At 47.6% G+C, this 25268-nt stretch overlaps 9 protein-coding genes across 9 annotated transcripts; 4 read left to right on the top strand and 5 right to left on the bottom strand.

The window, feature by feature from the left end:
- Positions 1 to 545: 545 nt before the first annotated feature.
- On the bottom strand, positions 546 to 851 carry F5891DRAFT_948531 (uncharacterized protein; the record flags this gene model as incomplete). Its single annotated transcript, XM_041374816.1, has 1 exon — positions 546 to 851. The coding sequence occupies one exon, from the start codon at positions 849 to 851 to the stop codon at positions 546 to 548; it is 306 nt and encodes a 101-aa protein (XP_041228285.1).
- Positions 852 to 1014: 163 nt separating this feature from the next.
- Positions 1015 to 2541, bottom strand: F5891DRAFT_948811 (acid protease; the record flags this gene model as incomplete). Its single annotated transcript, XM_041374829.1, has 6 exons — positions 1015 to 1457; positions 1507 to 1654; positions 1701 to 1738; positions 1788 to 2042; positions 2095 to 2189; positions 2240 to 2541. 6 exons carry the CDS (start codon positions 2539 to 2541, stop codon positions 1015 to 1017), a joined length of 1281 nt encoding a protein of 426 aa, XP_041228284.1.
- A 2261-nt stretch (positions 2542 to 4802) lies between these two features.
- F5891DRAFT_948764 (uncharacterized protein) lies at positions 4803 to 5936 on the bottom strand (the record flags this gene model as incomplete). The annotated part of the gene is made up of 5 exons (XM_041374826.1): positions 4803 to 4911; positions 4965 to 5093; positions 5144 to 5280; positions 5368 to 5814; positions 5865 to 5936. Coding segments are annotated over 5 exons (894 nt in total), but the record flags the coding sequence as incomplete, so codon positions are not given.
- Positions 5937 to 13540: 7604 nt separating this feature from the next.
- On the top strand, positions 13541 to 14368 carry F5891DRAFT_1186350 (uncharacterized protein; the record flags this gene model as incomplete). Its single annotated transcript, XM_041366682.1, has 3 exons — positions 13541 to 13602; positions 13661 to 13919; positions 13979 to 14368. 3 exons carry the CDS (start codon positions 13541 to 13543, stop codon positions 14366 to 14368), a joined length of 711 nt encoding a protein of 236 aa, XP_041228282.1.
- Positions 14369 to 15700: 1332 nt separating this feature from the next.
- F5891DRAFT_1186349 (uncharacterized protein) lies at positions 15701 to 17183 on the top strand (the record flags this gene model as incomplete). Its single annotated transcript, XM_041366681.1, has 4 exons — positions 15701 to 16088; positions 16141 to 16532; positions 16584 to 16774; positions 16841 to 17183. The coding sequence occupies 4 exons, from the start codon at positions 15701 to 15703 to the stop codon at positions 17181 to 17183; spliced, it is 1314 nt and encodes a 437-aa protein (XP_041228281.1).
- Positions 17184 to 17481: 298 nt separating this feature from the next.
- On the bottom strand, positions 17482 to 18551 carry F5891DRAFT_1215310 (uncharacterized protein; the record flags this gene model as incomplete). Its single annotated transcript, XM_041369299.1, has 5 exons — positions 17482 to 17727; positions 17776 to 17863; positions 17897 to 18096; positions 18348 to 18407; positions 18456 to 18551. 5 exons carry the CDS (start codon positions 18549 to 18551, stop codon positions 17563 to 17565), a joined length of 609 nt encoding a protein of 202 aa, XP_041228280.1. The 3' UTR covers positions 17482 to 17562.
- An 849-nt stretch (positions 18552 to 19400) lies between these two features.
- F5891DRAFT_1186347 (Rad9-domain-containing protein) lies at positions 19401 to 21066 on the top strand (the record flags this gene model as incomplete). The annotated part of the gene is made up of 8 exons (XM_041366680.1): positions 19401 to 19434; positions 19484 to 19695; positions 19751 to 19910; positions 19961 to 20191; positions 20245 to 20351; positions 20410 to 20691; positions 20735 to 20986; positions 21040 to 21066. 8 exons carry the CDS (start codon positions 19401 to 19403, stop codon positions 21064 to 21066), a joined length of 1305 nt encoding a protein of 434 aa, XP_041228279.1.
- Positions 21067 to 21353: 287 nt separating this feature from the next.
- Positions 21354 to 23059, top strand: F5891DRAFT_1106754 (uncharacterized protein). Its single transcript, XM_041363662.1, has 8 exons — positions 21354 to 21557; positions 21609 to 21731; positions 21793 to 21901; positions 21960 to 22150; positions 22198 to 22336; positions 22385 to 22576; positions 22631 to 22786; positions 22846 to 23059. The coding sequence occupies exons 1-7, from the start codon at positions 21379 to 21381 to the stop codon at positions 22772 to 22774; spliced, it is 1077 nt and encodes a 358-aa protein (XP_041228278.1). The 5' UTR covers positions 21354 to 21378; the 3' UTR covers positions 22775 to 22786; positions 22846 to 23059.
- Positions 23060 to 23703: 644 nt separating this feature from the next.
- Positions 23704 to 24608, bottom strand: F5891DRAFT_1172005 (uncharacterized protein; the record flags this gene model as incomplete). Its single annotated transcript, XM_041365566.1, has 4 exons — positions 23704 to 24166; positions 24216 to 24315; positions 24361 to 24457; positions 24503 to 24608. The coding sequence occupies 4 exons, from the start codon at positions 24606 to 24608 to the stop codon at positions 24017 to 24019; spliced, it is 453 nt and encodes a 150-aa protein (XP_041228277.1). The 3' UTR covers positions 23704 to 24016.
- Positions 24609 to 25268: the final 660 nt, after the last annotated feature.

The following is a 25268-nucleotide window of genomic DNA, read 5'->3' as shown; positions in this document are numbered from 1 at the left end:
ATATATATTAACGTTGGAGTCTGCGACAATGTTATGACATTGTACAATTACGACGTAAAAGTGAATGGTGGGCAATTGTTCCTAATTTGTCAAGCATCTGCGTTTTCCGTCGTGTGTGTTTTGCATTACCTGACAAAGGATACATATGTAATATGCATAATATTGCTACAGTACTGGAACACAATATAAAATTCTCAATGCAAAATGACTTTCGCACTGGTCAACAAATTTAGAGCAGTTCTCAATGAAGGCATGGCAGCCGGTCTTCACAACATCGCGGGGATTTTCTCTTTAATCCAAGCAAGGTCTTTTTGATACTTCAGAAGTTCACCGCGACAGCAAAGACGGGAAACACAATTGAATACCCTCCTGCTAGATTGATCAGAATCGTGTCCATAAGTACTATATACAGGATGTAAAAGCTGATCGTCTAAAAGTTGATCGTCGTCCTACAGTGTGTTCCGTCATCCTCAGAGATATCATTCGAGATCCCCCTCACTCGGAAGATTGCATATCACCTCGCACAGGAAATGATTGAGAGCATTTCATGAAGGGCGTTTCTGGTCGAGCTTCATAATTAAGAACAGGAAAAAGTGGAGATACGTACCAGTGATGGAATCATCTTTAATCTCGCCATAGACTATGGCGTCTCCGACAGACACAAAGCTGGATTCGGAAAGCACGACAGTAGCCTTGATCACCGGATCAACTGCGCCGCGCTCAGTAAGATTATCAATGGCCTCGCGAATGCCAACATTCTTTGCCTCGAGGATCTCGCAGGAAACCACTAGGAACAAAGTTAATAAAATATGGACATTTGTATGTAGGGAACACGCACGACATGACTTCATTGGGATAGTTCAGTATCACTGAAAAATCATCTTTATGCTTGAACGTTAAGAGCCTTTTTTGCACCATGCCTCGACCTAGCAGGTAAGACTGTCGTGCGAATCGTTCGCATGCCTGAATTAGACGCGAGGTACGACGCCTGGATGTCATGCATGAGGACATCAGTTACACGAATGTCCTTGGTCCTGAATTGATGAAAGAGGGAAGCTCCATAAACCAACGCGATTGCTGTCCGTGTCGAAAACCTGTAATTCCATCAATATCCAGACTATATAGCCACCTCGTGATTCGACAACTCACAGCATAGTACTTCTCCATGAACTTTTGTCCGATAATGAAGTCTAGCCCTTCGCCGCTGTTAGTCCCTAAGTACGAGACAATGCCGTACTGCGTGTTTGCTGACAAGCCCCATGCGGTGTTCTGGTCAATCGGAATGAGTTGTGCTGCAGCGTCGAGACTAAAGACGGTGCCGCCGATAGTAAAGTTCAATGGTTCGATTTTCAAGACAGAGTTTTCAGGGACGGTCATGAGGCCCGTGCTCTCGTCAATCCTGGCACCAGGGATGGCACGCATGTAGGACTCAAAGAAGTTATCAGCGAGGAGGACCACTAGAGATGTGTGAGAAAGTATGCATGCGGATGGGTGGTAAAGCCTTACGAGTGGTACCAGTATCGACAATTCCGGCGGTTGACGTTGGGATTACGGTCGTTGTGGAGCCGTACGTCGCATCGGTGACATTGACACCCCAGTAATAGCCAGCAGGATAAGTTGCGGTGACCGGCGTATAAGTGATTTTGCCGGTGTACTGGATAACTCAGAACCATTGTTTGGGACATACTTATTGGGCTCACCAAAGAAGAATCGATGCCTCCATAAGTGAGGGCTTCATCTGCGCGCAAGTTAGATCACCTTTAATTATACCACACAAGCTCTCTCACTCGTGTCATTGTAACTCGTTGCGGGTGCGAAAGAGACACCTAATATTTCCTCTGTGATCAAACCCTGCGAGAGGGCGTTGTTCATCACAGTGGGAATCAGCTCGTCGGTACTTGGTGAGAGTGTGCCCTCAGTCAGAATGACGGGGCCCACTCCGACGATGCCGTCGACGCCCTCGAAGTCGGCATAGGAAAGAGCATCACCGATGGACTGGTTAGTGATGGCAAAACCTGGAGCAAGCGTCACCTGGTCGAAATCTGAAGGACAAATTTTTAGATGTTACTATTCCCAAGCAGCCCAAAGACCTACACTCCAAGCCAGAAAAGTAACCACTGCCGTAAGTGACGTTGACGTCTTCACCAGTGAATATACTGGTCGAGGTCCGGACATATGGTATCCCAGTTCTTGAGATGAAATGAGATTTGGCCCGAGGGAATAAGCAATCAGGTCTTACCCGACAAAAGTATTGGAGCTACCAGTGTCGACAACTAAATTGTAGTATGTCGGAGGGCTGCCCACGCCAACACTGGTTGTGTACTGGACATACGCGAGGTTAGATGCAGGGACGGTTGTGGAACCACCAGAAGCGAAACTCTTAAGAAATGCAGCACGTGCACGATCAGCATCAGGCAGTCCGGCAAGGTATGAGTTAGTTGGCGCAAGCTTCGTCAGGGGGATCCTAAAGAAACTTGAAGCCGATACAGAGGTCACGGTGATGAGGAGAACTGCGCGAAGCAGGGCTGAGAATGACTGCATGTTGAACAAAAGAGCGGGAACCTTGTCAATGCACCATGAATGACCCCAAGAGGCTTATATGGGTCGGGGCGGCCACAGTACTGACAGGGCTCGCCTGGAGAAACACATGGAAGTTTAAAGCGTCATATGAATCGACGCAAATAAATTGGAAGACATGTGACAGTTTTGCAGCATGTTCAGATTTGACAGCTGAAGCGCTGACATTTGAACGAATCAACCATACTAGGTAAGCACGCGATCAGTAATTCATGAGCAGTAATAATGCGAGATTGCTCAGCTTCGTAGAGTAGTTGTACTACACAAAACCCTTGTGGTCACCTGTCATCAACCGGACTCGTCGTTAGTAATTGCACCTACCATCAGAGAACCTGTGAGAAGAAGATATCGTCATATATCGTTATATATCGTAATATATAGGAAAGGTTTTCGTCACATTGTAATATAAAGTGATATAAAGCAATATATGACCATGTAAAAGCACCATAATCAGCATAATCCCCAGCAAGAAATCACCGGTTTACTGATGACTGATGCGTGATGATGTCAGAACAGATAACCCGGAACCTGCCGGCAAAACACACCCAGACGTGTTCCAGACTTTGCCCAGACGTGTCCCCTAGACTTTGAGGCGGAGTCTGCGCAGACTTAACAGAGACCGGCCATGCCCTCCTCGTATGAACCTGAATCATCCGGAAAATGCCGGAGACAGTTTAAATATATCGCTATCCAAATTGGGACAGTCCTCCTGGACAGAATCATTCCGCAACGAAAGTATGTATTCATTCGCATTCGATTCAATCTTTCATATACAAACTCTCTCTAGTACTACTATGAACGATAACAACAACGCTAATGGAGCCGGAAATCACAATCATGAGGTGCGTCGATGATGTTCTGACATCGGCTACTCACCAATACTAATCGATAATCAACAGATTCCTCGATACCTTCTTCAACATGCGCCGAGGCCTCGGGAGGTTAGTTTCACGTTGACGGAAAGGCAACAGGTAAGTGATCTATTCATTTTGCAGCTACCATAGTGACATCGTTTAGGAATCGATGTACGTCGTTTGGGCTGCCGTGCGAGGTCGCTGTAGAAACTACAATACAATGAGGAACAAAAGAAGCTCCTGACTGTATCTGTAAAAGTTGTAAGGTCGCGCGCTGCCTAGTCTGTGTTACTTGAGAAGCAAGTGCGTTCGACCCTATAGGGGAAGTGAGTGCAGCAAGGATCTAGAAGTGTGCGCTTAAGCGAAGCGCGAGAAAGCGCAGGAGCGCGCAAGGTACAAAGGCGCGGGAACGCGCGCGCGTATTAGCGCGAAGCGCAGGAAAGTGCGCGCGCGTATGCGGAAATGAGAAACTAAGCTTAAGTAGTGATATAAAGCAAGATAAGAGATATAAGAGTGCAAAATGTAAAGGAATAGCTTTCTACTATATTCTGCTAAGTAGTAAGTGGGTAGTAACTAGTAAGTGAAAGGGAAAAAGTAGTTCCCGTGTAGTATGTACTGCTGGCGCTTATATAGCGCGCCTAAGCGCGGTCATGCGGAGCCGAAGCGCTACCGAGTAGGTATGTAAGGATATATATGAGTGAGAAACTATGATAAAAATAAAGGTGGAACTATGCTAATAAAGGAAATGGAAATATACGTACTAGGAAGCTTGGTGGACAGTGGATGGATGCATCTGAATGGCTGGCGCTATAGGGCGCGCAAGCGCAGGAACGCGCGCGCGCGTATACATCGCGAAGCGCGGGAATGGTGCGCGCATGGCGCGCGTTGCGTGGGAAAGCTGCGCGTCATATAGAGATAGCTGTGGGTAGCGCACAGAATGACGCTGCGAGTTTGTGCTGTATACTTCCTAGTGAAACCTGCCATATCACACCATGAGACACACGAGTCTCTACATCGCGTGCGCCAGCAAGTTTATTATCCGGGGTTGCCGTTCCCTCCCTATCCGTTACCACCGGTCTGGCCAGATGACGTACGGGCCATGATGGTCCTATGGGTGGCAAGGGAGCGCCGGATGTTCGAACTAGAGATGACCGAGCTGGAGTACATCCTAGGCCTCAGGGCTCGCGCGCATTAAGTACTTACAGGTAAGCCGTTTTCAAAATAAATAAAATCCGAATTGACTTACGAATTTTCAGACTGGACGAAGAGATCGTTGAAGAGTCTAGGAGATCGAAAGATTTAGCGGCTGGATAGATTGGCGATATGAGATGTACTTACACTGAATTTCCGATGCAAACTGTACGATATTTTTCAAGCGAACGTTGATAGTCTGAGGGCTCTTCGACGACGGACTTCTTGTAGCGCGGTGGAAATCGCTTGTTTGTTTGAACTCGCTTCTCTCCAAGCCTCACTAACTTGCCTGAAAAGACATCAATCAAGACGGAAACTTGGGATCAATGACTGGGTACATACCTCACACGCCGTATAAATACGACACTAAGCACAACGCTCTTTATCGAGCGTGTCTTCTTCATCATTGCTGGTGGGTTTTTCGGTTTGAGATATCCTATCCAGGATATACAGGCCAGTATACGCTTCTCACTGTCGAAGAAGATAAACGTACAGCATAGTGATGGAGAAAATGCCCGTACCTGGCTTCAAAGTTCGAGAGGAGAACAAGAAGATAATGTTTCTGGTATACGAGATCATCTCGCAAGGTAGACTCGCGGGTAAACTTTGCCTTGAGGTACCGAATCTGGACGACAAGGCCTTTGCACTCCTCCTTGTGCTGTTTTTTCAGCTCGACGAGCTGGTAGCCATCGCTAATTTTTTTGTTCAGCATCAAGATACAGCACGAAAGTACGACAGTCGTCACCCACGTAGCAAATCCATAATCCTTGATCTTGAGCTTCTCCTGGGCTGTCTTTAGCTTCGTATGCTGGCCGTTGAGCTGCTCATTCAGGAGACATATCTGAGTCTGGGCCTGCTTTTTGGCTCGCTCAGCTTTCGTCAATTCATTCCTGTGTTTTTCCTGCAGCTTCTCTTTCTCTGTTCGCAGAGTTTTAAGATCACGTCCAAACGCCTCGGCATCTCGCTTGACACGTCTAAGGTCGGATTCAAGGGCTGCAACAGTGCGTGCAACATCGGTCTTCTCAATGGCCATGCGGTTTTTCTCCTCCTCGCTACGCTGTAATTCGTCGGCTTGATTGGAGAGCGCACGCCTGAGGTCATCAATTTCACCGAGATGCGAATCGAGTTGATGACGGCGGTTGTCGTGTGATGACTGTGACCTTGCATAGTCATTGCGAAGCTTGTTGACTCGCTGTTCAAATGTCGGCGCAATCCAATATTGTTACAGGAAGAAACACTCACTTCTGATACTTCAGTGAACTGTCGCTGAAGCTCCTTGTGGTCCTTTGCAAGAAGAGACCGCTCTTGCCGCAGCTAATCGATTGTCTCTGCATTTTATTTGACTTTGCCTTCTAGGAGACGAGCTTGCTGTTCGATGGTTGCGTTGGCTGTACTTGCCAATCAGAAGTGATAATTTAGAGATGGCACTGTACGCACTTCGCAATTCGGTCTCTAGTTCATTATTTTTGCGCTTGGCTTTCTGGAGCTGTCTCTTGACATCATCGATATCCTGATAACTTATAGGTTAAAATGCTTCTGGTTATAGTCAAGGGACGTACCACCTCAGTTCGTTGTAGTTGACGAGCCACAGCACTCTTCTCACGCTGGACGTGGTTCTGCTCCAAGGACATCTGTCTGAGACGCGTCCTCTCTGCCTGCAGCTCAGCCTCGAGGTCAGCAATGATAGCCTTCGCCCTCTCGACTTCCTGAGTATCAGCTCTCTATCGTCGGCTAGCTTCAGTCGCTCTCTTCGCTTCTTCCTTTGCGCTTCATACTTCCATGTTCGTTGCATTAGTAGCTGGTGATACTATATAATGGCGGGGTACATACTAGTCCCAAACATCGAATTGGCTTGATTCAAAACTTCATTGAGGTAGGCGTCCCTGCATTCGTCCGTTTCGTTGTGCGGCCAAACAACTGTCGTTAACAGATCCATCACCAGGCGCTTCCGCGCCCATTTGACGGCCGGACGTTCATCCTGGGGCAGATCACTTAGGGCCAATTTTTTCATCTTTTTCTGGCCTCCGCAGTTGTCTGAGACAAACCTTCCAGATCCAATTGAAGGTGAGTTATGCTGCATGGCGCCACTCGTGCTGCCAGTGCGAGTGCAAGGCTGCAAGCGGTGCGATAAACGTTCTGAACATGTCAATCGCCGATCTGATAGAACTATTGGGCTAGATGTTAAGTTAGTGAGATCACACATGTTGGTCTTGATTTAGTTTGCGTACAGAAGGATTATATCGCATGGTGCGCGTAACGCCCAAAGTGCTCAGCAAGCGTTCTGGGACTGAGTATGAAAGGAGCCCATCATAGAGTCATCTGATAACGGAATACCAGAATCACGAATTTGAACATGGAGTATCGAACCAAAGATGCAGCTGTACTGTGTCTGATGGTAGGATTTCAGCAAAGGGATCGAGTACGTTCGAAAGACATACGTCAGCTGCAACAGACCCGAATCTGAACAAGCGCAATGCAGGATTTCCAGAGGAGATGAATCAAGGATTCCTGTCGCCTGGCACCTGGCACTGATTCAAGCTGTATAGTGAAAACAGGTGTCTGTAAGCAGACATCAATGCTAAAATCAGGGTACAGTCAACAGAAGAGCCGACCGGTCTTGGTCCAAGTCCTGGTTCCTTCATGAGTTGTACTATGTATCGCCCGTGAGCCTCAGTACGCAAGTTACGAATCTTCTCATCAAGTGAACACTGCGAAAAAATGCTTGTATAGATGAATGAAAAATCAGTGAGGAAGAAGGGCCAGATCTTCATCATGTGGGCGCTTACCTTGGTCAAGTCGACGCCCTCTGGTTTCACTGTCAAAATCGCCACAGTCCTAAGGCCTTCCTCCAGGTTCATCAACGCCTAACATGAAAAACGATGTAGGAGACACAGGGTCGAAAAACGAGTAACTTCATTTGCATGACTTGAGATGGCGTGATTGTAGAAGTTTGGCTAGTATACCCGATACGGGGCCACTCTGTGATTGGTTGTCAGATCTGGCCAGTCGCTACAAAGAAGTTCTAAACGAAAGAAAGCCTATTCAGAAGCTTTACCTCCGGGAAACTCTAACACCAATCACGAGAAAATACAACGAGTGCTTTGCATGAATCCTTCAAGTTAGTTAAGTTTTAACATCACTACAAGATGTTACACAATCTGTCGTAGGGAATCTAAAAAGATAGGTCATCGTTATCATCATCGTCCACATCCCCTTCGCCGTCGTCTGAGTCTCCGTCTTCCATTTCGTCGTCACTAATCTCTTCATCACTCTCCTCTTCTGTATCGCCGTATCCTGCGTAACCTTCTTCGTCACTGTTACTTTCGTGGTCCCTATCTGCTTCGTTGCTGTTGGTAGCGCCTCGTGACTCGAACCCGAGACAATCTTTGACCATGTTGCGCAGCACGGCCGGATGGCCAACACCAAGGTGAGTATACCGCATAAACATATCCCGATCTACAAATCTGTCCCGAAGATTAAGAATCAACGGATCACAGGAGTAGATGTATTTGCTCACATGCTAACACAGAAAACTTCCCAATCATCTAACTCCCCTTCAGGACGCGCCAACGATCGTCCATGGCGAAGAGAGCTGACACCACGACCTGAAGCAAAGGCAGGAATCAAATGCGCACCTCGAATCACCTGCCCTGGATCAAGAAAACCGAATGCATCTGGGTCCCACTCATCCACAAAGGCAACCTTGGGAAGACGTGCGTGTTTCGTGCCGGATTTATGGTTTCGTACAGGGGCCAGCCATCTGACCCACAGAACCTCGAGCTGCTGCTTCACAGGTTTGCCCCCGTCATTGAGCCAGGTTTCCATATGAAAAATACCTAAAACACGAGCATACCAATACGGGTGCGTCGGTGTTGTCTCGCCTGAAAGCACCATGACGTCGGGATGTGTCCCAGGGTTGATGGTGTCGTACTCACGCCTCATGTCATACGTGGTGTAATGCACTTGCATGGTGTGGACGGAGTAGATAGTGTCATTAGGAATGATTACTGAGTTATGCTCTTCATCTGTGAAGGTATGGTCGCAAAAGCTGATGTCTAACTTGCGCAGCCTGTAAAGGACATGGTCCTTTATTTTCGGTATGAATCTCTGGAAACCTTCATAAGTATGTGTTTGAAATATCACGACTCCACTTCTACCTTGAGAGCTGGGTCATCATCATGCTCTCGGAGGAGCGTGAATAGAGCGACTGGATTGTTTCGACAGCATGCAATATGATGATGCTTGCCGGGGGAGGAGGGATCAACCGGTGATTGACTGATGGACGGGGATATGCCCGACGCCTCTGCCACCCGTCGAAGTACACGGCGCCTGCGTTCGTGTTTACTTAGCTGTGCTGGAGTGTCTAGTTTGTTGGTCAGTGGGTAGAATGCCTTAAGGGCTCGGTGTGCAAGCTCGCCCTGTACGAAGGTTTCAGATGTATAATAGAAGAAATATCGTTGATACGCACAATCTGTGTAGTAAACGAATCAGTGGTCCCAAAAAACCTAATACTCCCCACATAGTCTCCCATGGCGTGAAACTTATAAGTATTCAAATTGAACTTTTTTACCCTGGGCCCTGCGGATTCCGGGGAGACATCGTGACTTTCAGAACACTGAGCAACCCTTCTTTGACGAGCCGCTTTCTCTTTTGGTAACTCCCGAGTATCAAAGGCAGCGCAAGTATCGGTCCGAAACTTTCGCAACTTCTGGGAGAGTTTGTTGAACGTTTCTTGCAGAAAAGCCAAGGTAGATTCTGAGTGAAGTCTAAGTTTAGCAAGAGCATGCCACTCTGCAAACCGATATAGCAGAGACTGCACGGTTGCGTCGTGGTCGGGAGGGAAAAGTCCTTCAAAAACTGGGATAGCGCACTGTAGGGAATGTCAACAAGCCTACGTAAAAATTTGATGCAAATTGACCTGTAAGATGTCTTCAAAATCACGGGCTGCCAATTTCTTCATCTCAGAAGTATTGTTTGCAAATTTGCGAATCGCACCGCCGCCGTATGTCGGGACTTGGCGAAATCTAACATAGGATCGAGAAGTATGAAACTTGTTAGCGTGTGATGATAACCTATATTGAACTCCGTATACCTTTCGTCGAGGGTCGCGACAAGTCGAATACCCTCAGGGAGGGCATAAAGAAGCCTTATTAGGTGTGTAAAGAGCGCCTTCCAGGTACCCAATTCGCACTCATGCATCAGGTCGACGACGAGCATGCGAAATGGGTCAAGGCCTAGTGCGCTCAGCTTCGCGACGAATTGATTCTGCTCGGAATAGTTTTAGCAGATCATATTCAACAGGTTGTACTTACCAGGATAGGTACCCACGACCCTTCTCCAAGGGTGTCTTCGACCTTTGCACCGTCGACCGTATTTCCTAATGCATAGATGAACTCACGAGCCTTGACGACCTTAGCCGTTACATAGACTCGGAGGTTGGTTATGCGGGATTTCATGTCCTTCACGAGTCCAAGGTAACTAAATAAGCCTTTCGGCATGAGGCAGCGAGGGCATGGGCACGAGCCCATGTCCTTGATTGTTGCGATTAAAGCCCTGGAAATGTATGAGCTATCACATATTTTTAACGAGCACAACAGAAAATGCACTTCTCTGGATAGTCCGCTGAATAGGTGAATATCCGAGGATATACTCTTCGCATTACTCCGTCGGCACATTTCGTAACAATTCCGTGTCGATACGCATAAAGAAATTCTGTATCCAGTAAAATTTCCCAGCACGCATGGAACAGTTCCCTGCGGCAGTGTGTGCGAAGGGAGGCCATGCCGGTTTTTGATACTCTAGGTAGGCTACATATAATATCTTTAATGTGATCGGGAAGCTGGTCACTCAGATAATCCATATTAGCGGTGGTTATTGAACATTCAATTAGGTGGGCTCACCAAAGGCAAAAAACCTACAAGGTGGCACGATCCCGATGTTGGTGACGAGCGCAGGTATTTCGTGAGATTTCCGAAGTAGGCATACACCGGCCAAGCCTTTGCAGTTCCGAAGTTCGCCAAGTGAGTGGCGTCGGAAAACAACATCAAACCTGCTATCACACGTTCCAAGGAACATCCGGGATCCTTTGGCAATTTTTGAAGATCATCCTGAGCTTCCAGCCAAGCGTCAGAAGTGTAGAGTTCGTCGTACATCCGTTCTTGATGACCATCTAGAGGATCCTTCCACAGGCACTTGAAGGGCAAAAGATGGAATGCCCTTGCCTGAGCATCCGCAAATGCGGCGCGTTGTAGAGACTCGTGCATCTCATAGTGTGATATGGCGCTTTACACTAGGGAGTATACAGCACCAACTCGCAGCATCACTCTGTGTACCGTCCACAGTGATTCCTATATGACGCGCAGCTTTCCCGCGCAACGCGCGCCATGCGCGCACCATTCCCACGCTTCACGATGTATACGCGCGCGCGCGTTCCCGCGCTTGCGCGCCCTATAGCGCCAGCCATCCAGATGCATCCATCCACTGTCCACCAAGCTCCCTAGTGCGTATATTTCCATTTCCTTTATTAGCATAGTTCCACCTTTATTTTTATCATAGTTTCTCACTCATATATATTTTTACATACCTACTCGGTAGCGCTTCGGCTCCGCATGAGCGCGCTTAGGCGCGCTATATAAGCACCAGCAGTACATACTATTATTTACCTTACTTTTCACCCAACTTTACCTAGTACTTACTACTTAGAAAGTCGCAGTAGAAATCTATTCATTAGCACAACACATCTCACATCCTTTATCTTGCTTATATCTTCACATAAGTTTAGTCTCTCTTATTTCTGCTTACACGCGCGCGCTTTCCCGCGCTTCGCGCTAATACGCGCGCGCGTTCCCGCGCCTTCGTACCTTGCGCGCACCTGCGCTTTCTCGCGCTTCGCTGAAGCGCGTACCTCTAGATCTCCGCTGCACCTGCTTCCCCTTTAGGGTCGAACGCACTTGTCCTTTCAAGTATAGCAGACTAGGCAACGCACGACCTACAACTTTTTAGATACAGTCAGGAGCATTTCTTTGTTCCTCTCAGTATTGTTGTTTCTACAGCGTATAACCTCAACGAGAGGGCGATAGTGGAATCCGGGAATGGTGTAAGGCCTAGGGGCATCTTCCTTTGACTTTGTTGGAATGTTGATGGTGACGCTGGTCTCGATCCAGTCGTCCGGAAAGGTGATTTTCTTCCCTCTTTCGTCCTTGTCCAGTTCTCGTAAACTCTGCTTCACCGAGAAGCCCTCAAGGTGTTCGCGGTCGAAATCTTCCGCGAGCATCACATCTTTAACAAGCTCTGCGACTTTAGTTTCCGATAATCGAGTGGTACCGGAGTTCATCCACGACATGAGGCGATATATTGTCATATTGGGAAAGGGGTATGGGGGAGCAAAGATCCTTGGTGAAGAGTCAGTATCTTCAGCAGCGGTCGGACATGTTCTCCCCAGCAATGAGGACGGAACAAATCCGTCTGGCTCGAAAGAAGGACGACGGGGGTACAGTCGGCTGAGGCCAAACGTGTTGAAAGGGGTTTGAAGCATGTCTCTGAGTGTTAGGAGGACGCGTCGGATTCGAGATTGGGCTGGTAGGGCAACCAAATTTTGAGTTGACGGACTCTGACCTGACTCGGAGTAATTGATGTCTTCCTCTGAGTGCTCGATGTTATCGAAAGACCTTGGTATTCGTCTTATATGGCCTGCCGGTTTATCTAAACGAGTCGATCAGAAAAAGAAGGTAAATAGATGCTACTAAAAGAGAGACGAACTGAAGTCAAATCCGTCCTCCATCTCAACATCAACATCATTTTGTGGAATTTCTTGGTCGATAGAGTGTTGGGAGTCGGCAAGATTGGAGGTATCGATGATGCGGGCGCCAGACGCTTGCCTTTGCCTCTGTGCCAACGGTCTGCGGGTAGCAATTGGTCTCGGACGGCCCATTATCTAAGGTTGAAGGTCGCATGAGTGACTAATGAGAACAACGGTAGCAAGGACTCACATGTGAAGGATTCGCCGGCAGGTCGCCGCAGCGGTGAGATAAACCTGCAAGCAATGATACCGCTGCATCTTTGGCGCGTTCCTGTCTCTTCTGAGTTGCGAGAACACTACACTTCTTGTATGAATGACAGGATGCACGGTGTCTGTTCAGTCCACGGGTGTCTGTTGCCCTCTCCCAAGAGCAACCCGGTGCACCACACGACACCATCAACAGAAACAAACCTGAGAGAAGGACGACGATCCAACTTGAAAGAGCCTGAGATCCTCCAAGGCGCATTTATGCGCTTATTGGAGGTGCTAATAAGATGCAACTCTAGTTGACTTGGACTCAGAGGCGGTCGCAGTGACAGCAGCTGAGTCAAGATTCTGTCTTTGAAATTTCGTGGGCCAGGTCACCAGCAGCTTCAGACAGTTACACAAGCCAATCACGGTTGGACACCAGCAAACGATTGACCAAGTGGCGATTAAGGTAGGTCGCAAAGTCAATTTGTTTGATTTGAATATTAATAAGTACTATATGACGGACCGTGGCAGCCAACCGGATCTTGACTTGAGAATTGCCGCCTGCGTCGCAGAAACCTTGCTTAACCTAAATATTTAATTGGTATTCTGACTCGAGAGAAAAGCTGGAGTCCTGGATGCCCGGAGGGCTGTAGCGAATTTTCAAGTGGCTACACCACTCGAGTATTCGTGGTAGTATGATACGCGGCTGGTCACGAGCCTAGGCTTTACCGTGACTTTCACATCCTATTTTGGGCTTTGTATCTTTTGTTTCGTCACTTGACCTTTCCGAACTTTGGCTCATTTTGGCGTGTTTTATCTTCTTTTTCCTCCCATTGACACTTACAGTAAGTCCAACGCATGGCGTTGATAACCGGGTGTTACCGAGGTAGAATCGCTTAAGTGTTCAGACTAACGCAGACCATTAGCAATGAGTTCTATTATCTCTTGTTCGCCATCGAAGAGTGATTGGTCGTCCCTCAGCAAGCCTCGGTTTGTCGACTTAATATTGGGTTGTTCACAGCACGTTCACTCATGTTTTATACTCCAGGCAACTTCAACCTTCCTCGACTCCCATATTGGTTACGTCTAGCAGCTCTCCCATTTCGTGGAACCCAAATACTACTCATATTACTGGTGCGCCTGCCCCACAAGCTGAAGTGGGTAGCTCAGTAGCAACTATGCAAAAAAGCTTTGTTTTTCACGGTCGTCATCGTAAGCGCTCCGCCCAGTGTGCCTTATTTCAAGACGGTGACCGTGATGAGGATTGCAACTTGCCAACGAAGAGATTCAAAATTTTGAAAACAACCGTGAGTATCTCATCATGATAATGCGGATTTTAATTTGAGATGTAAATTCATGTTCAAAGTGGAACTGCACTCAGTCCAATTCTGGTGGCGCAAACTATGTCAACGAGCGGATGCTCGAGCTTTCCCGGGTCACTCGCCGAGCCATTTCCGCAAGAATGCGATACCAACGTATTCGCTCTCACGAACTAGATTTGATGAAGTCCATTCTCGAAGATGAAACGACGCTGTCCCAACAAGATCTCCATAGCCTTGATCTGCAAATTGGCTCCCTTAGACACATGCTCCATGCTGGAGGAGTGACGGTGATAGGGCATAAAGGATGTAAACTCGATCCTAACGACCACGACCAGGCTTGGTGTGAAAGCTCTGATGATAATGATGATAGTTCTATTTTTGGATCTGATGGCAGTCGCTCAGCCTGCGAGTCAGGCTGTGCGTTGGATGAATAATCTGACGAGCAGCTGCGCTGTGATAATATTAGTGTGTATTGTCCCTATGATTTTTTTCTAGTCAGTCGCGATATCTACCATTACATGTGTCTATATGTAGTTTTGCACTGTAACAATCGTATTTATTTGTCGAATTACATAAATTGCTGGACCAGAAATGAAAGGCACACAGTGCCCACTTTACAACCGGAATTTGTCACTTGCAAGGGTGGATCAAAAGCTAGCACAAGGAAAAATCATCCATTCATAGGTTCCGAGTCACATCTGGTACTCCGATTCATTACATAGTACTAGTAATAAGAGTGGCCGCGCTGCGGCGTTGTAGTGTCACTCAGGATCCAAGCGGCGCCACAGATAAACGCCCGCAACCTCGATTTGATTCACCTCAGCGGCAACACCGTGGCTATTAGTAGTACCGCCGCACTCTGGGACATGAAGTAACATTTTAGAATAGACTCCGAGTCAAGAGACTCATTGCCAGTCACGTCTGTCACGTTCCAATCATTCTAGAACCCGGTTCTATTACTCACGACAACTTCTAATTGGAAGCAAGTCTTAGGCGTGGTGGGGCACGAACATTAAATATAGGAGTTGTGAAATTTAAAATATGCTGCAGCTCGATCGTACACCGCAATTCTTATCATTAGTAAGTCACGAAAGCAACTGAATGCTGATCGAAATGTTTCCCCATGCGTTTAGTGTCCTCGACCTACTGACTAGTAAGTTACATACATCTAGACCACCACTCTCAGATCTTATTAACAGATTCAGCCGCCCAGCCGTACAAAGGTCGACCCAGGGTGTACATTTCTCAGTCCGCTTCGGGGCAATCAGAGGACTTTTGCCCAAATCGAACGATCTTTCGACTCTTTTGACTTTTTTCTGCTTTTTATGAACCTTTGAACTTCACTAATTTCTTCCGACACACATTATGGTTTTCTGCACTGTCCAACTTTGTACTCATCTTCTTCACGCACAGGACCATGTGCCGTCATGATCACGATGAAGGCCTCACATACTGACTCCGGCTTTAAACGATATCGCAATGATGAAGTTGGTCAGTTATCATTGGGGTTCTTCAAGTCCATTGAGTCTGTGAGTCAAACGCACTACATGTGCACCGTGACGTCCAAGTCTTCATTGGGATAAAGTTCTATCAGATGCACTGTGACGCCTTGAACTTGAACACACGCGTTGGAGAGTCACCAGCGTGACAATGTCGTACTCTGGAATTTCTTATATTTCGCTTTACTCCATTGTTTAAAATGCAACTCGCCTGCCAGACGGTGAGTCTCCGAGTCAGCTTTCCAAAGTCCCTCTCCTTGAAGCATTATGACTACTCCCGAGCCGTCCGACAGCTTTGAACCCATACCCTACGACCCCGTAAATCCCAAGCGGCGATTGACGTCTTCAGAACGTTCATCGCACCGCTTACAGCCTTACACTCGCACTAGCAGCACGAGTGGCGTCGTGCGGAATAACTCACCTTCAATTGGATCTGGAAGTTTTGTCTCAGACAACTGCGGAGGCCAGAAAGAGGTGAAAAAATTGGCCCTAAAGGATCTGCCCCCGGGTGAACGTCCGACCGTCAAATGGGCACGGAAGCGCTTGGTGATGGATCTGTTAACGACAGTTGTTTGGCCGCAAAATGAAACGGACGAATGCAGGGACGCTTACCTCAATGAAGTTCTGAATCAAGCCAATTCGATGTATGGGACTAGTATGTACCCCGCCATCATACTGTATCACCAGCTACTAATGCGACACGCCAGATGTAGCATTGACAAAGGAACTTGGCATCCTGCTGACCAACCCTGTTTCGCAGTTTCGCAATAGTCTTGCGGAGATTGCAGAGAAGTTGGTGCGAGAGTTCGAAATCGAACCCAAGGACACCACGTTGAGCGATGAGGCCCGCAAGACCTACATGCAAAATCGCAGGCTCATGCTCCTCGATTCATCCGAGGCCAACCGATGGCGATATTTTTTACACGGTGAGAGGGTCGATGGACAGAATGTCACCCTGCTCGTGTTTTCGAATCCAATCGTGGAGAAGATCCATATCAACCATCTATACGGCAGTCCTTACACGCCACTGCGCGAGCAGGCGTTCCTGAAGGAGATCACTACGACGACACTTCATATGTTCTCACACGTTGCGGCCGGGGTGAGTCATAGACTTAGATACTCTTGTGTACATGATGTTCACTATTTTCAGGTGGAGTACGGAATCGACAAGATAGTAGAAGATGTTATCCCGAGCTCTACTAAGAAGACTTGGCGATTCCACGGTGAAATATACGCCTCGCGCCAGGCCTACTACATGGAAGCCGTAACGCGTGCATTGTCACTCCCGATTCACAAGGAGGCTTTACCGGCGCGGTTTTTAAATCTTCATCACAGAGGACTGTGAGTTGTTTCTGCTGTCTTGACTCGGACCCGGAATGTGACAAAACCATGCTTGTAATTTTGTAGCCATACCTTGAGAACCAAGTTGGGTTTAGTGGGTCCAGAAGATCCAATATACGTGCCTCAGACGATGCAGGAGTTAACTAGACCACTTTACGCAGGCCCTAGTACCAGCCAGCCGTTCCTGCAATCATCATCTGCAGTGCTGCCAGTGCCCGCCCAAGAGGAGCCATATTCATACACAAGTGACCTCACAGCAGGCGGGTCTTCCATGGCTGTACACGCTCATACAAGTACCACCTACTATGGCCCCGCCTCGGATTCCCAGTTCGGCCTCTACTACTGCGCGCCACCCGATGAAGATGAAGGTCCCCAAGATCCGTTGAACCAAGGATATTCATTTTACTGAGTGTTGCGCATGTAGATTGAAAGAGGTGAGCAGCACTTGAACGTCCAGTTCCACTTTACTACATGAGCTAATTTCCAATACAGTCCGCGTCAGAAATTCCTTGTAGTCTTATGGTGTTACAGTTTAGATAGACTCCGGCTTACTTTTCTTTTCGCTGTCTGTATACCTAGTACTCAATCACCAGGCCCGTGCCAGTCACGGTGGTAGTTGCAATACATCTCATGCTCATCACTGTTCTCACTACAAACGCCGTTCTTGAAAAAACTTGAACTTCATTTGTAAACTACAGAAATACAAGCGAGCATTTGATGGATATGCCAATATAAATTAGTAATGTTAAGCCCCCACCTGCATAGGCACCGCCGACACGATTAGCGTATCACGGCCGCGTGCGCGAGAGAGTGATAAACGACAAGGTCTCGTCCCAGCCCATTCTCTCCCGCTCCTTTCCCAGGGCTCCGCCCCTGCAAACTTCCTCATTTTCGATGACTTTCCAGTCATCATATTGGATGACCATGCCATCTTTGATTCTAACGCTGAAGCACTTGATGGAAGAGTAAGACTAGCGGGAGAGCGATAAAAATGGAGTGACCAGGATTTGGGCGTCAATCCTGATTGATTCTTGGATCCCTTCTGGAGTAGCTCGAGCGTGCGCCGCTGCTGGCGTGTTAATGCGACACCTGATGGGGATGTAAGTAAAGTGGGTTCGATACGATGCCTCTGGAAGATTGATCATCTCCCGAAGCTCTTTAGTGGTGAATGCAGCCTCCAGAGGTCCCCATCTTCCAACTATGGAGACATGCTTGACGGTAGAGTGGGAGAGAACTTCGAGAACATGCTCTGGTACATCATATTGACGAAGTACAGAGGGGGAAGTCAGAAGAATACGTGCAATGTCCAGTGACACGTTTCCCTGTCCAATTAATGTGAGGTGTGTTATCTTGTCAAGCGCGGGGGGTGGCGGCTGGGATGGGTGTTGTGTATACCAATGGACCAGGGACAATGCAGGTATGCAGTAAACAGATGGAGGGATTGCAGGGTCAAGGTGGGCATAGTACATCCTATCGCGAACAGTAAGTGGGAGTAGTAATTGTTGAGTATGGAGGTTAGGGGTAAACGAAGCACGTAAGGAATAGAATGAAGGGGCATGCTCCCGACATTTACGTTTCCAAAGAAACGAAAACGCGGGTCAGTTGCAGTAGCATCGAATTTGTTCGCGCAATTCTAAGGGTCTCCTCAGTGATTAGTGATACATGAAGAAATCCAGCTCACCTTGACCTCTGGGTGATCTGGTGCAACGCCATAGCGGACGAGACCATGAGATGCCCACAGTCGGTCGTACATGTGTACCCTCAGTGGTGGAGACATTGGATCCTTCAGTGGAAGGAGAGAGCAGGCGCGAGGCTACATAAAAAGCAGATGGCCCTCCACCGATTATAGCTAATTTCACCGGAGGTGGCATGGTCCAAAGGACCAGGAAGGATTAAAAGAGCCTGCGAGAAAAAGATAATGAGCGTTTGATGAACGTGAGTGCGAATGACACCGACCGTGACCGACGCGGCGGCCGCCAGTAGCGCCCCAAATTGACCGTACTTAGGACTTCTTGACTCATCAGTCCAGAAGGTGCGGGATTTGGCCAGTCTGCGTGAGGTCTATACAGATAAGTCACAGACTCTGTGTCAAAGTCTGGGGATGGGTCCGCCAGCAGTTATCCGGAAAGTGCCGGGAAGTCTATCAAAAGATGAACTCAGTCACTCAGTGGTTCTGTTCGCCGTAATATTATGTCATAATCTAGCGTCAGCCTCCCGCCATCCCGCCATCATCTTCTCCCCGCCACGTTGCCCGCCGTGCCCACAGACAACATATCATCGACTGCAGCTCCACAGCTGCCAAATATTCCAGGTGCCGTTCTGCAGATGTCATCAACCGGACTTGTCATTGATTGCACCTACTGATGCGTGACACAAGGGTGGCTGAACACTGTCCGGTTTTCACTGGGGGTGAGTAGCCACTGACGGGGGTGGCTGACGTAGATCCGATCATGGCGGGAGTGATGATGTCAGAACAGATAACCCGGAACTTGCCGGCAAAACACACCCAGACGTGTTCCCCAGACTCTGCCCAGACGTGTCCTCCAGACTTTGAGGCGGAGTCTGCGCAGACTTAACACAGACCGGCCATTTCCTACATGCCCTCCACCAGTCGCAATTCACTGGCATGCAGGCGACACTCAGTGTTGCCGCTCTCAAACGTTTGCTCCAACCTTAATATTGCATTTTACAGAGCTCACTCGGTTCCAGCGTTCATTAGGGCACTAACATGTCTGTCGAGATATGGCGATGATGTTGTCATATCGGCAAACCCAGAACAGCTCTCTTTAAGCGCAACTAATTCTTCACTCTCTGCATACTGTTGCTTCAAGTATGGGCGCAGGTTCTTTTCCAGATATAAATTCAGAGATGGCGTGGCACAAGACGATGTCCAGGACGTGAAAGGACAGTTTCTCGCTAAGGTATGTCTGTTTTATTGCCCAACCGCGTTCCGTGACAGACTGTTTAGAAACATAGACATTTCTTTCCATCATTAAACATAGAACTATCGAGAAGACACTGGAACGCTGCGAATTTATAATCGTTGAAGCAACGGATCTATATGACCAGAATGAGCCAGACGAGGACCAGGATACACTAGAGAGCAGATTGATTATTCGATTGCACTGTAAACATGGTATGTATGAAATCTACTCCACATGCACAGACATGTAAAAGTCTCCGCAGGCATCGTAAAGACTCACCGACTGCAACTCTTGATCCCTACATCATTGCTTTCACCGGGTACCTCAGACCCTTCGACTGAATCCCATCTTACAATAGGTCCACGCGCAATAAAAGACATAACGGAGCATTTCCCAAATGCTCGAGGGGCGAAAGGCAATCCTCAACTTGTATGGACCTTTGGAGACACCGACGTTGAGGTCAAGAGCCTCGAGTCCTCTATTGACACTAGAGGTGGGGATGCCTAATCCAGATGGTGGACGGCTCATATCTATCTCCCAAATCAGGTAAAGCTCAACTATCAACAGAGCTGACAATCAGCGCGGATGAGTTCGATGTCTATGACGTCTATGCAACCCCAACTATCATCTCTTTTCACTTGCGAGAGTTCAATGTGTGTCACCACAGTTAACGTTCACTTCTTACAGTCTCTGACTTTTTTTATCTGACAGGCCATAATTGCTTTCGCGGAATCCATGGGTCTCTGCCTAGATCTACGGTTCACGGATTCTGTGGCCCCTCTCTTCATCGAAGTCGAAAGCGAAGAGTCAGAGTGTCTTTTTGTCATATCTACCTCGCAATACGGTGGTTCAGCCGCACCTCCATCGTCAAACTCTACTCAACACAACACACACAAACATCCTTCTCCGAGCGATGATGGTAAAGGCAGCTCGAGACAGCGAAGTGAAACACCGAGAATAAAGAAACCAATGAAAGCCGTGCAGCGTATGGATGTGCGTGACTCCGTTATTTTATCCCCTTTCACAACTTTCTCAGGCAGACAAGGAGGTGATACGCGCATCTGGTCTGGGTGTCGAGGACATGAACCAGGATGAACTAACGGAAATGCTCAAAGGAGAGGGCGAAGAAGTTGGCTTCGAGTTCGCTGCATCTCAGAGTCTTACCAACATGGAAGATGCAGATTCAACTATGCGTTCTGCGGATGATGATCCTGAAAGCTTTGAGCTTGTTGAAGACATCGGCACTGAACTTGGGCCAACGCAGGATGACGTTGGAGGCAGGAAGAAGGTATGTTTTGTCATCCTATGAAGGGCTGGGTGCTAACTCATTGTCTACCTCAGGTGTTTCAGCCTCTGTTTGAAGATTAATTTCGACACACATAAGTGCGCCCTCGCATGTCAACATTACGAGACGCATAAAGTCAAATTAGGTACGTACGGAAGCTGTCAACGGCTTCCATGTCCTTTTATAGTCATAAGATACTACCTAACATACTTTTGCGCTTTAAGGAGCCAGGACACTATTTTCTACCGACTGTGAACATTGGACGTTTTCAAGCACTCGGGGAAGCAGTCAATCCGTATATAAACGAAGCTACTGGCCAATCTCTATCCTCTCATCTTCTTTCCTATTCCTTGTCACTCCCCTTCTCGGTGTCACTGTTGCACGGTGAGGCCACTATGTCGCATGGTGATGGTGATGCGACTGTCGTCAACCCGGAAAGACAGCAGAGCGAGAACGGCCTTCAACAGCCTTCAGAAGCCCAGTCAGCATTCCTGGAGGCCCGGCAGAGACGCAAAATCGCCGAGCTGGAAGGAAAGATAGAGACCCTTGAGTCAGGGCGCGCGTCCAAAGAAAGGTATGTCCATCAATGTATGCGTTGGGTTGGTTACGCTCAATAATCTGCCAGGCAAATGAATTACTATCTAGCTCAAGGAAGAGGCATCAGGCGCATCGTCGCTTTATTCGACAACATCGAGGACCTCGTCACCGAGAATGACAGAAGATATGATGAGGACGCGGCCACTTTTGAGTAAGTTTTTTTTCGCCTGTAGTTTGTCACCAGCGTCCTCACATTTCATTTATTTATGTAGTCAAGACCGTCTGCAGACGGCATATGATATACTGACGAGAACTTTGCCATGGATCGTGACGCGGTCCTCCGAACTAGAGCACGATGATTATTTACGCATGATTAAAATGGTAAGTGCTGTTCCGATACTACTAATGGTCGGCTTCATCACGACAATTATTCGTGAAGCTTAGGCAGGGAGCTGATGGAGCTCGAGGAGACGACACATCAAAACTCAAGGCTCTTGTTGCCGACTGGGTCAATCGTGAACTCAAACCGAATCCCCCGGTGGACCCCGACGATAAACATACTCGCGGGTTCATCAACGACGCGTGTGGCAAGTTACTCTGCCCGGCCGAGCTGGACTGGAATAACCCGACGTATGTAGCGTATTTGAAAATCTCAAGCAACGTTAACTTTTTACCAGCACGAAGGCAGGGATTCGAGATCGCTCTGAAGGTTATATCGTGACGGAGTTATCTTTTCCGGCCTTTTTGTATGAAAGGTATACTGCCAATTTGGACGATTTAGAGGCGGGCCTTTTCAAAGGGCGAATTCTGGTGCAGGTTCGTGGCATTGAGTCGCCCGGCCATGATCTCACTGTTTGTTGCCAGGGTTTTAAGGCTGTCTTCACGTCACCCTCCTCAGCAAAGGACGTCGAGGGCGACGGCGACGGCGCAGACATCATCGAGAACAATAGACGCGCCAGGAGGGCTGGCTGGGGACTCAAGGTAAAAAAACATGTTGCGCAGATAATTAAGATGGAGAAAGTCACTCCTCGCTCGATTGCGTATATCGCCTGTCAAGTAAGTTGTCATGGTCATCATAATAGTATTTGTTTTCTTATCTTATATTGACAGGTACGATTTGCACTTTCTTCCATCACGTCGTGGCGGACCGTTGACGGTGACTTCGACTATATACAATTCTGGCGGTCCATCGTGGACTTCTTCGAACGACCCCCCCGGTCGAGAAGCGCAGCGTCGGGTCAACAAACTCCTTGAGTGGTGGACTAGGTGCATACATTATACTGATACTGCCAACAAGCCTCGACTGATATCATCAATTTATCTAGAAAGGTTTTTGGTAGGAGTCGCCGTGAGGACCTTACTGATGCTGTGAGGTCCGGCATGTCTGTCAATGCTCTCGCAAGACAGAGGGCGGAACTCGACAATGCTACTTTTGATTCAAACTAAGTGTCTATTATCGTTTAAATACTATGTCGTGCTTTGATAATCCATGAATAATTTGATTCATACTATTGTGCCTCTGGCATTCTTGTTAAACATTATGAATGAATTTCCCAATGATTCAGATATAATTCCGCCTGTGACTTTGATTGACTGAAAGGATGGTTTTTGCAAGATGAAAAGTATCAAAAGAATGTAGATTCAAAGTTCTATTCATGATATTTGACACGGCAGGGATGTTTTATTTCTGATCGGATTCTCCTTAGTGATCCCTAGTGCTCTTAAGATGTCCATATAATGCCTAACTTAGCCCGGCAACAACAAAAGTTCCAAACGAGCCAGGTCAGCGACCACTGAAGTAGAGCGGAACGTCGTCGTTGCAATACATAGTATGTCCTAATAACAGATTTATCGTTGGATAGAGGAGCTAAGCCACCAAGGTCGTGGATACACGTACATGCAATTGCCCTGGTACAGGGCAAAAGAACTCAATGTTGCTGATCGGCGTGGCGCAATATGTAAGGCCCTTGTGGATTATTAAGTAAGGTATTCAGGTGAGCCGTTACTCACTGCTTTCAACTTTCGCACCAGGGTACTACACCATTAAGGTGCTGCGTCTGCGCGTTGCTATGACCCTCGTTGTGACGTGTCGCGAATGAATGCAATAGTCAAGTTATGACACAGCATAGCGGAAGGCCTTTGAGTAGCAAGCGCAGTATTCGAGTGAGGGATGGTCCTCCACTGTGGATTTCTTCATAAATCTACTGCATGATAAATATGGACAAGTTCCCAACTAATAGATAGCCCGCAATCATCACCCGTATGAATAAGACAACCTCGATATCGCGGTCGCTATATTTTTTTAGAATCATGCTCATAGGCCATTACAGATCCGAACAATCTCCAGAACACCGTTCGAGTTCCAATGCACGGATCCTTCGGTGTGATGTGGATAGGCTGAATATACACAGTAGAGGACAGATATCGTGGTCGCTGTATTGTTTCAGATTCATGTTCAAAGGACAATAAAAAACCGAACAATCTCCATAGCACCGTTTAAGTTCTAATGCGCGGATCCTTCGCCGTGATTTTGGAGAGTCGGAGCAGGACATAGGTTGTTTGTTGCTTGCTCGGTGAACACATCTCGGCTAGTGCGCAAAGGCAACGCTTTTTCGCACGAATTCCCAACTGATACATAGTAGACAGCTGTCAGATAGTTTACACATCACGTGTCAAAATTCAAGGTGGCACATACTAGCTCAACTATTGGCTTTGCTGGAATAATCTGTTTTCGCTCACTTAATCGACAACCGTCGTTCTCTGGAAGATGGCGTATTGTCCTTTTGGTTTTGAAACTTCGCACAATGATGTTAGAGTTTGAATCAAGTCACGTAACTTACCTGTCACCCACGCAGGTCAACATGTAGACATCAACTGGAAGGTATTGGCCTTTGCTCATAGCTTCGTAGTGATGAACCGCCCTTCTGATGTTAGGCACTTCGCACGATAATATTAAAGTTCAAAAGAGGTCGCAAAACTTACTGTCGCCCGCACGGGCTAACACATAGTCATCGCCTGGAAGGTATCGACCTTCGCTTGTAGCTTCGTAGTTGTGAAAATCCCTTCTGTAAAGGCATTTTTGATTCATCTAGCTCAACCGTCAACTTTTGCCACATCTTCACTTCAACTGTGAGTTTGAGTGAAATCAGTACCTTTTCCTGATCATCACATTTCGTAGGAAAATCAGGGAATCTCCTTTCCTCTATAAGGCCAAATATAACAATGTGATTGTCGATAGCAGGATTATGCTAGTTCTTGTAATTATGTACTATATATCGTGATATATAGTCTTCTACTTTTCTCACCGGTTCACTGATGATAAGATGCCTTCTAGAACTGTTGACATGATGGCAGCGGCATCCAGCGGCATCCAGCGGCATGCCAGTGACTGTTGATGCCATAGCGAAAATGATACCTTGGGTATGTATGACGGTGCGGGTAGCATCGCTAGCCATCTACATTATATGATGCTACAAAGTGGCTATAGATCAATTTAGTATCAAGCCATCAGGAATTAGCAAATGCCTCCCTGGCAGTGCGTCCTCGGAACTACATAGATGGGCAGTGATGCTGATCCTGGAAATCAGAAGTCGCCAGTGTGTCACTATGATTCATTCTTATTTCCCGCAAGCTCAAACCACTGAGAAAGTGAAAGTCCTTGGAAAATGCAGAACTGGAATGAGCCTCCGAGGTGCCGTGAGTCGAGATGAGATGAGATGAGATGTATTTGACCACCTAAGTTGGTCAG

This window comes from Suillus fuscotomentosus (assembly GCF_016647785.1).
Source record: "Suillus fuscotomentosus strain FC203 chromosome Unknown F5891scaffold_16, whole genome shotgun sequence".
Taxonomy (NCBI): Eukaryota; Fungi; Basidiomycota; class Agaricomycetes; order Boletales; family Suillaceae; genus Suillus; species Suillus fuscotomentosus.
The sequence above is the reverse complement of the archived record's forward strand: the minus strand, read 5'-3'. Positions and strand labels throughout refer to the sequence as shown.

Excerpts from the sequence above, each read along its gene's own strand:
- F5891DRAFT_1106754 (XM_041363662.1), top strand. The coding sequence starts at position 21,379 with ATGTCGCATGGTGATGGTGATGCGACTGTCGTCAACCCGGAAAGACAG. Across the intron at positions 21,558-21,608 it reads GGGCGCGCGTCCAAAGAAAG|GCAAATGAATTACTATCTAG; the intron begins GTATGTCCATCA and ends ATAATCTGCCAG. Across the intron at positions 22,577-22,630 it reads TTGCGTATATCGCCTGTCAA|GTACGATTTGCACTTTCTTC; the intron begins GTAAGTTGTCAT and ends TTATATTGACAG.